Source organism: Zingiber officinale, chromosome 7B (assembly GCF_018446385.1).
Source record: "Zingiber officinale cultivar Zhangliang chromosome 7B, Zo_v1.1, whole genome shotgun sequence".
Lineage (NCBI taxonomy): Eukaryota > Viridiplantae > Streptophyta > Magnoliopsida > Zingiberales > Zingiberaceae > Zingiber > Zingiber officinale.
The window spans coordinates 120,615,666-120,632,579 of record NC_055999.1 but is presented as its reverse complement, the minus strand read 5'-3'; the positions used below and the strand labels follow the sequence as shown (position 1 = coordinate 120,632,579).

Below are 16,914 nucleotides of genomic sequence, written 5' to 3'. Positions count from 1 at the left end.
GACTAGTAGTCATTCATGATTTACCTTCTCCCTCGTACTTTCACTCCAGTGAGCAAATCACCTTTCGCCACATAGTAGGGTGACACTTTACAAAATAAAAAGAACGCGAAATGAAACATCTTTTAATTTTTTCCCCTTTAAAGGTATATGATTTTTTTAGCAAAAAAAAAAAAAAAATCAGTTAGTCTCATTAACTAGCCCTGGAGTGACTAATTCGATTTTACAAAAAAATTTTACTAGCCACCAAGATAAATTGGGAAGCATTTACGGTATATGATCAAAAAATTCAACATCCTTTGATTGTGAGTCCCATTTATAGAAAAAAAATTCTACAAATTTACTATAACTAAGAATTAGTATAAATAACTTTGAATACTCTGCACCGTAATCCCGGAGACTTAGGGGGCGTTTGATTTACGTTTTCTACGCTGTTTTCTGTTTTCATTTTATGAGAAAATGGAAAACGCGTTTGGTTTGCATTTTACACGTTCATTTTTAAGAAAATGAGAGAGTGTTTTTTAAGAAAACGAAACACACGGAAAAATCATTTTCTAAAAAACGAAAAACATATGTTTTTCAAAAAATAAAAATAAAAATAGGACAAATCAAACGCACCCTTATATTTTTAGCCAAGCTAGTTCAATCAAAAGTTTAATTCGTTTAACTCAAACGGTTTAATCGGTTAAATAAAAAGAAAGAATTTAGTTTAGTTTAGAAAAATGAGAAATATTTTATTTATTTGGATGTTGTATTTTAGCTTTTAATATATATACGGATATTTGATATTGAACGTGAAGCGAGAGGAAATTAATAGCAATAAATTAAAGTTTCTAAATAATTTTTAAAATTAGCATTTTGGACTTTTAACCATTTTACTGTAAAATAATAAATACGATACCCACGAAGCAAAATAAGCGACGGCAGACACGTCGATTTGGACACGTGGCTTTTTGCTATTGGGTCTACTGACTTTGGGCCAGTAGGAGAAAGACGATTGACGAATCTCAAATTCAGGTAAGGTTACCTTCCGGTTACTGTACTCCATTTGCTCTCCAAAGATAAATCTCCGATCCCAACCTCTGCGTCTCGATCCAAATCGAGAAGAGCTCGAGAGGGAGTGAGAGGGAGTAATGGCGATCCGGAGGAGGCCGCCTGTCGTAGCCGCCATCGCGGTGGTGCTCGCCGTCGCGTCGATCGTCTCCGCCGAGGTGTACTTCGAGGAGCGATTCGGAGGTATGCGTTTTCCCTCCTTGATCTGTATTCTGTTATAGATCTCGATCAGCGTTTAAATCTCTTACTAGATCACTCTCATGTATGTTTCGTGAAAAAAAGACTCTAGTTTTGCATCGGATTTGTCGATGCATTCTTGTGGTTGATGAGTGCAAGCTTTCTTTTGATTTGCCGTTGACTCTACCTGTCTTAGATTGTAACAGATTTTTATAGTTATTTGGACCTTTTTCTCCTTTTTTATGTGGCATTGTGTTTTTGTTGGTTCTAACAGTTCGTTTTGGTATGCTCATGAACGTTGCGTAAAGAACATTTTAACGGTTGGTTTAAAACATTCCAACTAATCTGCTACCACGTGATCGCTTCTGTTCTTTTCCCTAGGTTGTTCTCTCGAAGGCAGAATTTGATCATGTGTTTTCTTATTGCGTTTTTCTTGTTGTTCTTGATATTGTTTGATTGTTTTCGTCCATTTAAATTATTTGTTGATATTGACATGACTGTTGTGTTTATATCGACAAACTGGTGAACTAAATGAATTAATTTTTGTAGACTAAAAATTCAGAATGATCGTTTGCCATAGGCCCTTTTTTTCACTTTTTAATGACTATTTCTCCTAGTAACTGCAATATCATGTATTTCTATATGAAGATGGATGGGAGGATCGATGGGTCAAATCTGACTGGAAAAAGGATGAAAATATGGCTGGAGATTGGAACTACACATCCGGCAAATGGACTGGGGATCCAGAGGATAAAGGTATTTCTCTAATACCATGAACGTTACCTCATTATTTCTGTAAAAATAACTTGTAATTTGCTTTTCACTGGGAAAAGTTTGAACTATTTGGTTATGTGATATATGACCTTGGCCTCTTAAATCCTTTGAATACAGGAATACAAACAGCAGAAGATTATAAATTCTATGCCATTTCGGCACAGTTCCCAGAATTCAGTAATAAGGACAAGACATTAGTTTTGCAGTTCTCTGTTAAACATGAACAGAAACTTGATTGTGGAGGTGGCTACATCAAGTTACTTAGCGGTGAAGTTGATCAGAAGAAATTTTCTGGAGACACTCCCTATGGGTACCTCTACATTCTTTGTTTGTTATTTCATTCATTACATTTTTCATCTTATCTGAATTGGATGCATACATTTGGAAATTGCAGCATTATGTTTGGCCCTGATATTTGTGGGTACAGCACCAAAAAAGTCCATGCGATCTTCTCACGCGACGGAAAGAACCATTTGATTAAGAAAGATGTGACATGTGAGAGCGATCAGTTAACTCATGTCTACACCCTCGTTGTTCGACCTGATGCCACATACAGCATCTTCATTGATAACAACGAGAAACAAACTGGTAGTTTGTACACTGACTGGGATATTCTTCCCCCAAAGCAAATCAAGGATCCCGACGCAAAGAAGGTAGGTTTCAATTATTGATGGTTCATCATAGACCATTGGATGTGACAGCTTGATCTCAATGATCATATTTAATTAATCTTTTTGGTTATGCTGCAGCCAGAAGATTGGGATGACAAGGAGTACATCCCAGACCCTGACGACAAGAAACCAGAGGTAGTTTCTGCTCAATGTTAATTCTGTCATTTTCATTTTGATTGTTTTCCTTTTTGTTCCATAACTGTCATCTTCTACAGAGATACTAATTTTGGCTTCTTTTCAATCATTTTGAATTCTTCTTGTCGATTAAATTTTTTTCATTTCCTTTTCTAGATATAATTTCTAGGTTGAATGTCAGTTGCTAATCAGAATCTGATTCTTATGCAATCGTTGCATTCTTTTAAAAGATATTCTTATGCCTCAGTATGTAAGTTCATCACTGCAAATTTTGAACTAAACTAACTTAATCTGATTGATGAAGGGGTATGATGATGTTCCTAAAGAGATTCCTGATGTGGAGGCTAAAAAGGTATAACTGATTGGTTTTTTTTAACGTTAATTGATTCATGGGTGTTATTATTTGTGCATTTGCCTTTGCCATCTTCTGCTGCTTCATAGCTGTTCTATGCAATTCCTGTAGCCGGAAGATTGGGATGATGAAGAAGATGGTGAATGGACAGCCCCAACTATTCCAAATCCTGAGTACAAGGGTCCTTGGAAGCAAAAGGTGCGAGCGTACTCTTTAATCTTCCATGACAAAAGATGCATTAATGAACCACTCGAAAAAAATCTAATTAGCTATTATGGCGCCTTTATAGAAAATTAAAAATCCTAACTACAAGGGAAAGTGGAAGGCACCATTGATTGACAATCCTGGTATGTACTATTTGATCTGAGTCACTTAATTTGCTCATGGCATTTGAAACATAGTTTAACCTTTAATCTTCTCGCAGACTTCAAGGATGATCCATACATCTATGCTTACTCAAATTTGAGATATGTAGGCTTCGAGTTGTGGCAGGTGATATACTCTCATTTCTACACCTGGTTGTTTTTCATTGTTTTGAGCTTATGATTTGGTATGTCCTTTTCAGGTCAAAGCTGGGTCTATTTTCGACAACATCTTAGTCTGTGATGATCCCGAATACGCAAAGAAATTTGCTGAAGAAACATGGGGCAAGCTCAAGGATGTAGGTTGCTTAGTATTGAATCTGTTTCTGTCAAAGATTGTAACTTCTAAATAGGCTTCCATTCTTCTTTCAGGCTGAGAAGGCAGCATTTGAGGAGGCCGAGAAAAAGAAGGACGAAGAGGTAATTCTATTTCTTGGTGAAACATAAAAGTTTTCAACTGCATCTCGTTATTAAAAGTATCTCTACAATTAAACCTTATATGACATTGTCGTTCAACTTCAGATTTCACAGTTGCAACTTCGTTGACATAAATCAGAATACAATTCCACAAAACTGATTGTTAAATTGAGATTATTTGATCTATCTCTTGATCCAGATATCATTTGTCATGATCCACTTATATGAGATAATTGGCCTATTAATGTGTTGGTCCTGATAATAAATCATTCATCTCTTTAATTCATAATTTTAATCTACAGGAAAGCAAGGATGATCTGTCCGACGTAGAGGTTAGCTCGTTTAAATCTAGGTCTTTTCCCATGGCTTTTATGCTCACTTTCTCATCCTTTTATCTTTTCATTGCCCGAGATCAGGAGGATGACGACGAAGAGGAGGATCCGACTGATGAAGCTGATTCTAAAGCTGATTCAGATGCAGAAGACGACAAGGAGGCAGCTCATGTAACTTGTTCTTCCATTCATTTATTTTCCAGTTATTCTGTTCCTTTCATGTTACTGACTCGCATCGTAAATCTTGTTGTTCTCAGGACGAGCTTTAGATGGATGAGATCAAGTTTTGGTTGAAGTAGACAGGAGATTTGATTTTGGATGGTTGTTGAATTTGAGCACATAACGCAGTGGTTTTCTCTTTATTGCTTATTCGGCACTCAACTGTCTTCTAGATCCATGTACTGTGTCTTGTTTGATTAGACCATTGACTATTTCTGCTCCTATATACGACTCTCTTTTTTAAAATAAAAAATAATAATAAATTCCAAGGTCGAAATTTATAAATAATTAACAGATTAAAATTATACACCATCGAATAGTCATAGATCTGAAATTATTGTCAATATTAATTATGTCTAATTTTTATCTTGAGTAGGTAAGAATATTTGATGCATCTCCCACCAACCTCGCTTCCCTACTGAGAAAATGTCCAATTTTCTCCTTCCATTTTGTACTATTTTCAAATTCAACCTTCGATACGAATTCTTCGCTTTATTTTTACTCCGTCTTTCTCCATCTATCTCTGCTTGTGGATTTAAGGCTCATTTCGGTCGCCGAATTTCTGCTATTTGACAGCGATGTTTCTAGTCACTTGGTTCTACGGCGTCCTCGCCTCTCTCGTCCTCTTGCAGAAGAAAGACCAGATCTTGGGCATACGGTCTGTTCTTAGGGTTCGATCATGCCAGAAAGACCACTCACTTCGCATGCTCAAGGATAAGGTTTAGGGCCGACTTTCAGACTTAAGTTATTATAGCTATTCTAAATATATTTTTTTTATGTATATAATTTTATAAGCACATTATATAATTCTTATTATCTAATTAAAACTTCGGATTTTATAAACATCTCATTATGATTTTAACAGATAGAGCTATAAAGGAGTATTTTTTAACATTTTAAATTTATTTTTAATAATGCATATTCTTTTATAAGCTCTAGTATATTCCTTTTCAAATATCTCTGAACTTTAATTTTCTTTTCAGTATATCTTAATTCTAATCTTCTCTTATCAATATGAATTAGAAATTTTCTATTCTATCTATATAATACAAAATAAAAATATTAATTTCCTACCTTTTCCCCTTTTCCAACTCTCTTTCATGTTTCTTTTACTCTTTGAGATTAGTAAAGAGAAATTACACCTAACACTATCACCCTGATCCAATTTGTATTATTATTCTCCTTGCTTGATTAAGTTCAAATGTTGTTGTATTGGTTTGTATTGTGTCTCATTGAGATGGAGGATTTCAGCTAATCATCTTTCTTTATTCGGATTTCTAGTAGTTTTTATTTAGATACTGACAGAAGGTTCAAAGTTAAACTGTATTGTGATCTAATAAGGTTAACTAAGTATGCACGTAGCTCAATCAGAAAACCCTACTAGGTAAAATTGACTTGATACTAAGCAAGACAAAAATCTTAATAGATACTAGGTAAAGGCAAAAGACTTAGTAGGTCAAGTTAACTAGATACTAGGCAAGGAAAACCCCTACTGGGTCAGCTAGACCATATACTAGGTAGAAGACTTGACAGATCGAGTACATCAGGCGAGAAGTCTAGACGAGTTTGGAGGATCGGACGTCTAGCAAGTTGATGGGTCAGGAAGACCGTACAACGAGACAAAGTCCTAGGGCTGGATGGATCGAATGTTGAGTAGGAAGTCCAAATAGGAATAGAGGAACGAATGTTTGGCAAGTCAAATAAACTCTTTTGAGAGGAGTAGATAAAGATGCATTCCCTTGAAGGGAACAGTAGACGTCAATCCTACCTAGGATTTCATTGGAAATCTGAAAGTTAGACCAGATAGACCCAAAACTATCAAAATTATGTTTGCTTTTATGTTATGCTTGCGTGCTAACTCTGTGATGCAGGAATTCAAAGCAAACAGTATGGACGAAGTTCTAGACACTTGGAGAATAATCCAGGGTGATCCAGGGCACCTTGGGTAGTTCAAGCACCTTGGAATCATGGTGCCCTGAGTAGTTTCAAGCACCTGGAATCTAGACACCTGGGTCAATCCAAGCAACTCAATTAGAAAGTTATCTCAAGAGGATAACACATGATTGCATTGGATCTGATGAGGCTCACTTGAGGTGCCCTAGGCAATTCAAGGCGCCCCAGATGCACTATAAAATGAGTCTTTGACCAACAACTCCGTACATTATTTTTCTATGCTCAAACTATTTTCGCGCTGTTCCAAAATTCTGCTACGACGTCGAAACGCCACACCGACAACAATGCTATACTTTGGATCTCAATTTGTTGTCAGTATTTTTTATTGCCTTTAATTATTGTGCATATTTGAATTCTTGTACTCATCGAATACTTAGTGAATTTCATAACATAAATGATCAACGATCGTAGACCTTGGATTAGCAACACAGGCTGTGAACCAAGTAAAAAATAAACCGTGTTAGCGTTGTGTTTAATTTCTATTTCTACTGCTATCTCTCGAGTTTCTGAAAAACATGAAAAAGTTGCATGCACTATTCACCGCCTCTAGCGCTTCTTCAATTCTACAATTGATATTAGAGTGAGGGCACTCTGAATTGGTGTAACCACTATTCGAGCTTTTTTTTTCTTACACCTTTTTTATTTTTATTTTTCGTTTTCAATTTTTCGCATTAAGTCTGAATTAGTGTAATCACCTCTTCTGGCAAATCTTTTATTTTGTTGTAAATACTCAAAATTGGTGCAATACCATTTGAGTTATTTTTTTGCTTCTCGTTAATTTCTTTTCCCTCACTACTAATCTAAGCTTCTCATTTATTTTCATGTGTGCAAGATTATTTTAATGGCCCATCAAGAAGACTATAATACCATACAACCGCCTCTTTTCTATAGCGAGGACTTCAACTACTAAAAGGGTCGAATGGAGTATGATCTCAAGACCTAGACTATAAATCACACTCCCTATCGAAAATGGAGTACCCCTTGCCTACGACAAATGAGACATACCAACAAAAAGGAAGATTGAGGCCGACGCTAATGCAACCCAGACTCTAGTGCGACTTGACCAAAGAGAAGCTGGACCAAGTAAGATCATTCACAATTGTGAAAGACCTATGGGAGAAACTCATAGAATTACACGAAGGGGCTTCCAATACAAAGGTAAGCAAACATGATTTAATATTATATAAATTGTATAACACAAAAATATAAGACGGTGAGTCGACAAGTCAGCTACACGCTCAAATCCAAAATATGCCCAACAAGTAGAGAACATGGATATAATGAAGTATGCACTTAACGCCTTTCCTCAGAACATCTTGTCGGCATCTATAGTAGATGCATATAAGGTTTCCAAGGATCTTTCAATTCTTAAATTAGACAATTTATTTTTCGAATTCGAGTTACATGAGTAGACTAATACACGCCTGACCAAGAAATGTGTCGCTTTGATTGCAGGTAAAATTAAAACAAAGGAGCCTAAGCACAAGTCTAGAATCAAATCCAAATCCGAAGATGAATCAAATGCAGAAGATGATGACGAGATCACTTTTCAACTATTCAAATTGGTTCACAAAATGTTTAAGAAAAAAGAAGATCCAATTAAATAGCAAGCAACCAGGTTCGAATCGAACCATGAAGTCCAAGTCAGAAGTGACATGCTATGGGTGCAATAAAAAAAGGATGCTACAAGTCGAAGTGTCCAAACATAAAGGAAACCAAAAAGGCAAGAAGAAAGAAGGTCCAAAAAACAACGTGGTTCGAGTCGTCGTAAGAGTCGGATGAAGAAGAACAAGCTCAAGCAAGCTTTTTGGCACTATCAGCACGAGAAGAAGTGGCCAAGACTAGGACCGAGCTTGAGTCTAAATCCAAAGTTGAGTCTGAGACAAGTCATGAATCCGTATTCATTTTAGATGAACTAATCAATGAGGTACATTCTCCCCTAGTCAAAAAATTGTATGATATGATTCACTATTGTTAGATTGAGACAATGTGAGGGGAGAGGGGGTGAATCACATGGTTTTTAAAACTTTCTTTTTATTCTTGTTTAAAATCAAAATATGTGTAGCGGAAAAGAAAGAAACTGTGAAGCACAAGAACGTAAGCGATTATTTGATTCGGAGCCTTCGACGACTCTTACTCCAAGACCCACGATCCCGCAGACCGTATTAATGGGCAATCCACTAATACTCTCTTCTAGAACCGCTAAAAGAGGGGATTGAGTACAAACAACAAATACCCTACACTTTTCTTTTCTACATAAATTAAGTACAAGATTAAATTTTCGTTACCCAACACTTTTCGAGGATAATTGGCTTAAGATCGATGTTGGATGACTTCTCAACAGTAGTCAGACACAGTAATGTCATAGCGGAGCAACAATAGGAAGTCGGAGCAATCGAAACGTCAACCAAATGCTTAGAAGCTTGTAGAAGAGTTGTTGGTCGAGATATTCTTTTAATGAGAGTTGAAGGCTCCTTCTATATCACTGAAGGCGCCTTCAATGCATAAAATCTGATCCCAAATAGTCCACCTCTTATCATCGACGAAGTCTAATTTTATCCGACCGAAGATGCCTTTCAAGCTCTCGAATGTGCCTTCTATAAATAGTACTCAAGGCGCCTTCTGTCGCTTGAAAGACACTTCAAGTACTGTTCACCCGAGGTTTTTGGTACTTCTTTTTCCCTGTGAAATATGTTAGTACAATACAAAAATATTTAACCTACAAAACAAAGTTAGCATAATAATAATATGATTAATTTATGACTTAGACCCTACCCTCCAGATCAGGATCTAGTCAAGGTCTCAATTTAAGTTTCTAAAATAAATCAAAATTGGACTGACGCTTACTGTCCCCTCAACCGAGATGCGTCCTCACTGAGTCACTTTCCTACAGTGACTCACCTCCACTTACCTGCTAAACATCTGGTCCTCCTGGCCAGTTTGGACTTTATTTGGTGTTGCTTAGTATCTGACCAAGCTGATTTACTAAGGCTTACCTACATTACTAAGTTAGTATAATAGATAAAATAGTATAGTAAAACAATATTAACAGATTTCTAAATTCGTTGGTCCGACCGACCGTGCACGGTCAACCAGAAATCAGTCGGTCACACATGCTTAGAGTTTACTCCTCCAAGACTTCTCATTACCTAGGGTTACCTCCTTCTTGGGTTGCATAACTTTACTCACTAGGACTTCCATTGCCTGACTTTACTTATCAGGATTTCCACCACCTAGCTTCACTCACTAGGGCCCAATTTCACTTTCTAAGACTTCCACCACCTAGCTTTACTCATTAGAGTCCGACTTCACTCATTAGGACTCCCACTACCTAGCTTCACTCATTAAGGTTCGACTTCATTCATCAGGACTTCTACTACCTATCTTCACTCATTAAGGTTCGACTTCACTCACCGGAACTTCCACTTGCTTAAATTCCAATTAGGACAAGTCATTCAGTAGACTTCTCACCTACCTATCCTTCAGTTAGAACTTATTCTTGCTAGTCATCTAGTCCTGACTAGACTTCTCTCTTCCAAACATCATGTTCTATTTGTTAGAGTGTATACTAAAAGCCTAGCTTTTGGTATAAACATTTATCTAGAAATAAGAATCACATTGGTCAAATGTTTACATTTATGATAAATGTAGTTGTTCAATTAATTTATATTGTAGATAACATGGTGTGTGGTGTCACACACAGAGGATCATGTTATCAGTACCTTATAAATTATAAACAGTAGCTCACGACCATAATGGAAAGGAACAAACCATTGGAAGGTCGTAGTGTAATTAGGTATTAGTTTATCTTAACTATATAATTACACTAGTACACTTAGAGTGTATTGAGTAGGACCATTTGAGGTCGTTCCTTTTATACTGACTTAATAAAGGAACAAAGACCTCAGTTATTATGGAAGTGTGTGCTCTTAATCCTAATATAATAACAAGCACATATATTTGATATTTATTTCTTTAATTTATCAATGGGTGAGATTTAGTTCGATGAATCAATAAGCCCGATAAGTTGGGAAATGATATCACTTATAGTGTGTGTTGTTGATTATAGAAGGAAATTGTGTCCTAGTGATCTAGGTTGAGAATGTCCCCAAGAGGAGCTCATAAGGATTGTCATGTTAAACTCTGCAGGTGGACTTAGTCCGACATGATGATGAAGTTGAGTGGTACTACTCTTGGAGCTAGATATTAATTAAGTGAGTTGTCAGTAACTTACTTAATCAGTGGACATTTGTTATCTTAAACACAGGGAGATTAACACACTCATAATAAGAAGGAGCCCAAAATGTAATTTGGGATTGGTGCGGTAGTTCAATAATAGTTCTTTAGTGGAATGAATTATTATTGATGAAATTAAGTTGTGTGTTCGGGGCGAACACGGGATGCTTAATTTCATCGGGAGACCAAAACCAATTCCTCCTCTCGGTCTCTATCGTAACCTCTTGTATATAGAGATTTATACCCACCACATACCCACCTTCTTACCCAACCAATAGGGGCCGGCCAAGCTAAGCTTGAAGCTCAAGCTTAGGGTCGGCCAAGCCTAAAGGTTGGTCTTAAGGTGGACGGCCAATAGCTTGGAGCCCAAGTTTAGGTGGCCGGCCACATCATATTAAAAAGGATTTTTTATTAAAATTATTTCTTATGTGGATATCATAGTTTTAAAAGAGAGTTTAAAAATTAAATCTTTCCTTTTAAAGCTTTCTACAAAAGATTAAGAAAAGATTTGAAATCTTTCCTTATTTGTAGATTGAAAGGAGATTTTATTTTAAGAAAACTTTCCTTTTGACCATGATAATAATTTAAAGAAGTTTAAAAATTAAATATTCTCTTTTATTAGTTTCTACAAAAGATTAAGAAAAGATTTGATATCTTTCCTTATTTGTAGATTGAAAAGAGATTTTAATTTTTAGAGATAACTTTCCTTTTGGAAATTATCCACATGTTTAGAAGAAGAATTTTAATTTATAAAATTTCCTTTTTATTAACCAATCATGAAGGGATAAAAATTATTGGAGAAATTTTTATAAATTTCTAGAAACAAATTAGGAAGTTTTAATTCTTGTGTGAATTAAATTTTCCTTGTTTTGGGAAATTAGAAGTGGCCGGCCATTATTATTAAAAGAAGAAAATTATTTTTTAATTAAAATAATTTTTCTTTTTTATGACAAAAGAATTAAGGAATTTTTTTATTAAAATTTCCTTATTTGTCAAGACCAAGGATTATAAAAGAGGGGGTAGAGGTGCCTTCACGGGTGATCAACTCTATTATTCTTCTCCTCTCTTTTCCTCCCTGTTGGCCGGCCCTAGCTTCTTCCTCTTCTCTTCTTCTTATGGTCGGCGGCAACCTCTCTTGGAGCTCTTGATGGTGGCCGGTTCTAGCTAGGAGAAGAAGGAGAGAAAGGTGGTTTTGTTTCTTGCATCCCTTGGAGCTTGGTGGTGGTGGCCGGACCTCTACTTCTCTTGGAGAATTGTGGTGGCCGAAACTTGCAAGGAAGAAGAAGGTGTTTGGTGGTTCTCATCTCGGAAGATCGTTGCCCACACAACGTCCGAGGTTAGAAGAGGAATACGGTAAAAGATCAAGAGGTCTTTTTAGAAGGTATAACTAGTAATTTTTCCTTTCCGCATCATGCTAGTTATTTATGGAAATAATACCAAATACAAGAGGCTTACGATTCTAGTATTTCGAATATGTTTTTCGAAGTTGTGTTCTTTTATTTTTTTCTTTTCCTTGTGATTTGATTGTTCTTTTTGGTTGTCCTAAAGTTATTTTAGGAAATTAAATATTAGCTTTCCATAAAAGGTTTTGTCTAGTCGGTGGTGGTTGTTCCCATATCCAAGAAGGCCATGTGCCTCGCCACGTCAGTACTGGGAACCAATTATGGAAATTAATATTTAATGAAATTAATAACTTAGGTGATTTGGATCAAACGTGTTAAGTTCCGCAGGAGATCCAAGTCTAAACCTTAAAGAGCAAATAGATTAAGTTTTGGATCAAACGTGTTAAGTTCCGCAGGCGATCCAAAATTTAATTTAAAAGAACACATGGTAGCTAGGAAAAGGTTCAGACCTTTGTACAAAATTTTTGTACAGTGGAACCTCTAGGTTTTCCGAGTAGCAACCAACACTATTTAGATTAATGCTTAGTCAAACTGACCAGACTTTAGGTACATTGTCAAACATCAAAATTTTAAAGATCGATTGCACCAACAACTATTAGATGTAAAAGTTACTCAAGTCCAATGTCTGGGTCAAGTCACTCCAAAAAGAGGTAACCACCCTTAAGGAGGAGACTAACCCAAGTTCTTCGACTGATAAGTCCAAAGTGGAACTTCAATTCAAGTCCAATAACTTAAGAAAGAAAATTCTACTTTGAAAGTTTAAATCAAAGAACTTAAAAAATCATTAGAATGATTCCCTTTGGGCTCTAAAAATCTTGATATTATACTTGGAGAACAAAAAGCTATATACAATCAATCTAGACTTGGATGCAAGGCTAAGACTCATTTTAAATCATATTTATCTTTAATAAATCGAACTATTAGAAATCAAGTCCAAATATGAATCTCTAAATCAAACATGATTAATCATGTTGAACTAAACTAATATTGGATCCCCAAGGGTCAAATACATTACCTAAATAGACCTTATTGACGTCATGATCAAGAGGGAACTGATAGAAAAATTATTTTTGTTATTAGATAAACTTATATGCTTGATTTATTTACTATTTTACTTTGCACATTTAGTTTATTTATTGTTTAATTTAGAATGATTAGATAAGGACTTAGGCTTGATTGATGCTTACCCAATCTAGTACTAGGATGAGACAAGATGGTATGAGAAGCTTGGTCTAGGGAGTCAAGTGGGGTAAGACGTACTTTACTTTGTCTATTTAACTAAGTGGAATTAACTGAAACTACCTCGCCCCATCCTTGAGTAGTTAGACTAGAGTTTCTCAATTGATTAGCTAAGTGTTCAATTTCATAAATCAGTTTTGTTTAGAAGTGGTTGTTGCTTGGATATCCAAAATGAACTCTATGCCTCTCCATAGCCTGTAAGCTGAAACCTGAAATGTGAATTTATTTAATCAATAGTTAAACTTGAATCTAACAAAAGATTAATTAATCCTTAAAATTTAAATTAAATTAACAAAGGTAAAATTAACAACCATCTCATAAATCCTATCAAAGTTCTATTATTAAAAATTGAGAAAAGGGTGAAATAGATTTAGAAATTATTTAAAATTAACTTTATCAACCTAAACCTAACTTAAACCCCATATTCAACCTAATTTAAACAAATAATTCTAAATCAAATAATTAAATCTAAAACTAATTATGTAAACTTAACTAAAATTAAACAATTTAATTAATAATTAATTAATAAATAAACCTTAATTAAGAATGTTGATAAATTCTAATCAAACTTAATAAACTGACCTCAAGCAAATTTAATTCAATTAATTTAACCTAAACTAATTAACTTAAAATTAAATCTAAAATTCTTAATTAACTTAAATTATTTCTTAATTAACTTAAATTCTTTAATCTTAACAAACTCAAACTTTATTTAATATAAAATCGTAACTCAATTAAATATTCATAATTACACTTAATATACTTAAACTAAATTAATATTAAGTCTAATTAATCTGTGTTTAATTAAACATTTATCTTGTCCTAAAACGGTGAAGACAACTGGTTGGGGATATAGTTCTATGGTTGAACGTGTGAAGACTTCGCTCCACTCTACAAAACTAAGAACATCAATGTCGGGCTAGGGAAGGGGTCCTAACGTTAGCCCTCCGACGTGCAAGTCAATCACCGACAACAGTGAAGAACAAAGAGAATTGTAGCAACAACAAGAGTGTAATCACTAATAACACATACCTTCGGCAGTACATGGACCCCCACTTGTTGTTGTTATATAGCAACAACAAGAGTGTAATCACTTATAAGCCTGGGGCCGGCCGACCAGAGTCGTCCGATCTAGGTCGCAGAAACCCAGTCAAAATCTGATTGTTGAATTTGAACCGTCAAACATCACATCACCAACGGATATCCGCCTGTCACATTAGGCATTTGGCGGCAGTGGGCAGGACACGTGGCGCATCACCACGGGTCGACATTTAGTGAGGGCATGGGGGCGCGCTTAGCCTTAATGTGAAGAGATTTGCACGATTTTCTAAAAATATGGGTGACATAAGCCTGATTCGCGCTCGCCCAAGACAACCCAAGAAAAGACTTCACAAGTATAAACCTTCGTTGTGCCGACCAGATTGAGGGAGCATACCCACGGCCGAACGATAAGCTTCAACTGGCCGACCGACAGGGAGCGGTCGCATCTCGATCAGAAACCAAGTAATGCTCAAGAATGCCGATCGGGTGGAAAAATGCTCAGATAATTATCCAATTAGTCAGACTTGCAGCCTCCTTCGATTAGAATTGAGGGAGAGACATGTGATGCGGTGATGATGAGGGGTCCCACCCGCTGCCCCCGGTGGAGGTCAAAGTCAAAGCGGTCAACGCGCAGAGGGGCTCCACCCTGCTACCCCGGTGGAGGTTAAAGTCAAGGCGGTTAACGCGCGGATAGCATCGGCCGATCGGGCGAAACATGCCCCGACCGGGGAAGAAGGCCCCGATCCGCCGCCGCCTTCGACACGGAGTTAAACGATTGACACTCAATGGATTATTGGACGTCGAACGAAGGAGGCGGCAAGGTGCAGCAGCCGGGCCGAGTGGCTACCCCGCTCGGCCTGGCAACATGTCTCGGTAGTGGCAAAGTGAATCTTCGGACGAATATACACACACATAGGAGTAGCGAGGTTCTGACCGATCGAACTGAACACCAAAGCGGTGAAATCCCGGTCGAGCGGCCAACCCCCTCGGCCTAGAAGTACACTCCCTCTGATATCCATCGACATCCTTTTGGGAGTTGGTGTCACCGACACCGGGTATGGAAAGCCAGAAGATTGTACGGCGGAAGCTTCTAATATCATTTCAGAGATATGTTCAGCCCATTAAGGTACTGTGTCAGGGACACTTTACTGACAAGTCTTTTCAGGGAAAACTTTGATAAGCGTGTTCACCTTGGGAAGCGTGCACGTGCGTTACAAGAGCTCTATATAAAGGGGAGTCCAAACATCGGCACAGGTACGCAATACATGCAATATTCACTGTTTGTGCTACAGTCTTCTTGTTACTCTACCTTCGTCTTCATCATCAGTGACTAACTTGAGCGTCAGAGAGTCAATGTCGGGGACCCCTTTCCTGACTCGACACTGACATAGTTTGTGTTGCAAGTCCGAGTGAAATCTACAAATGATCAACCAGAATGCCACATTTTTAATTTTTCATATCTTCAAGTTCTAGACAGGATCATAAATTAATTTTTTTTAAGTGCATTAACTCCTTAAATGTCTTAAATGTTAAAGCATTGTTAAAATTATTTCTCAAATCCTCTTTTAAAATTTAGCCTTCAAGTGTGTTTCGACTATTTTAACCATTATTTAAATTTCTTTTAAAATTTTAATCTTAACATGTCTTTCAAAATTCTTTTTAAAAATTTAGCCTTAGATTATTTTTTAAAAATGCATGTTCCAAGTGGTTTCACAATTTCCCTTGAAAATTTAATCTTAACATGTCTTTTGATTTTTTTTTTTATCTTTAGTCTTAAATTATTTTTTTTCAAAATTCTATTTTCACAAAATCCCTTTTGAAAAAGTAGCCTTAAAATATTTTCCAAAAAAATTATTTTGAAAATTATTCAAGAAATTCATTTATATTAAGTTTTTGATATATGTTAAAAGGGAGAATATATAAAAGTTAAGTATTTTAGTATAAAGTTAAGCATTTTTTAAAAAAAAATATCCTAAACATTACATTATGGGGGAGAGATGAAATTAAGGGGAGAAAGTTTTTTTTTTTTTTTTTGAAAAATTACTCATTAAACATTTTCTTTATATCTATCTTTACTTAATTTTGAACTAGTTTCTTATAATTAAAAAGTGAGAGATTATTGGTATAAGAAGTACTAGATAATTGAACTTGATTTTGATATTGGTAAAAAATTTAAAGTTAAGCGGTATTGTGATTTAATTAGATTGACTAAGTATGCATATAGCTTAATCAAAAAGTCCTAATAGATTAAGTTAACTGGATACTAGGTAAAGTAAAAGTCCTAGTGGATACTAGGTAAAGATAAAAGTCTTAGTAGGTCAAACTGATTGGATAATAGGTAAGGAAAAGTCCTAGTTGGTCAGCTGGATCGGATGCTAGGCAGAAGACTTAGCATATTGAGTACACCAGGCAAGAAGTCTAGATGGGTTTGAAGAACCAGACGTCTAGCAGATCAATAGGTCTGGAGGACTGAATATCGAGAGGAAGTCCTATGGGGTCAGAGGATAGAATGTCAAGCAAGAAGTTTAAACATATCTGAATGATCGGGTGTTT

The 16,914-nt window shown here is 36.1% G+C and overlaps 1 protein-coding gene across 1 annotated transcript; it reads left to right on the top strand.

Annotated features, from left to right (window-relative positions):
* The first annotated feature begins 1,064 nt into the window (after positions 1 to 1,064).
* Positions 1,065 to 4,713, top strand: LOC122007359 (calreticulin-like). Its single transcript, XM_042563221.1, has 14 exons — positions 1,065 to 1,233; positions 1,876 to 1,983; positions 2,119 to 2,311; positions 2,396 to 2,654; positions 2,751 to 2,807; positions 3,112 to 3,159; positions 3,271 to 3,357; positions 3,449 to 3,506; positions 3,584 to 3,651; positions 3,725 to 3,820; positions 3,894 to 3,941; positions 4,241 to 4,270; positions 4,355 to 4,441; positions 4,528 to 4,713. The coding sequence occupies exons 1-14, from the start codon at positions 1,131 to 1,133 to the stop codon at positions 4,537 to 4,539; spliced, it is 1,254 nt and encodes a 417-aa protein (XP_042419155.1). The 5' UTR covers positions 1,065 to 1,130; the 3' UTR covers positions 4,540 to 4,713.
* Positions 4,714 to 16,914: the final 12,201 nt, after the last annotated feature.

What these genes read in the sequence shown, in the direction of transcription:
- LOC122007359 (XM_042563221.1), top strand. Translation starts at nt 1,131, where the DNA reads ATGGCGATCCGGAGGAGGCCGCCTGTCGTAGCCGCCATCGCGGTGGTG. An exon ending in CTGACGACAAGAAACCAGAG is followed by an intron (nt 2,808 to 3,111) that starts GTAGTTTCTGCT and finishes TGATTGATGAAG; the next exon opens with GGGTATGATGATGTTCCTAA. An exon ending in AGAAAAAGAAGGACGAAGAG is followed by an intron (nt 3,942 to 4,240) that starts GTAATTCTATTT and finishes TTTAATCTACAG; the next exon opens with GAAAGCAAGGATGATCTGTC.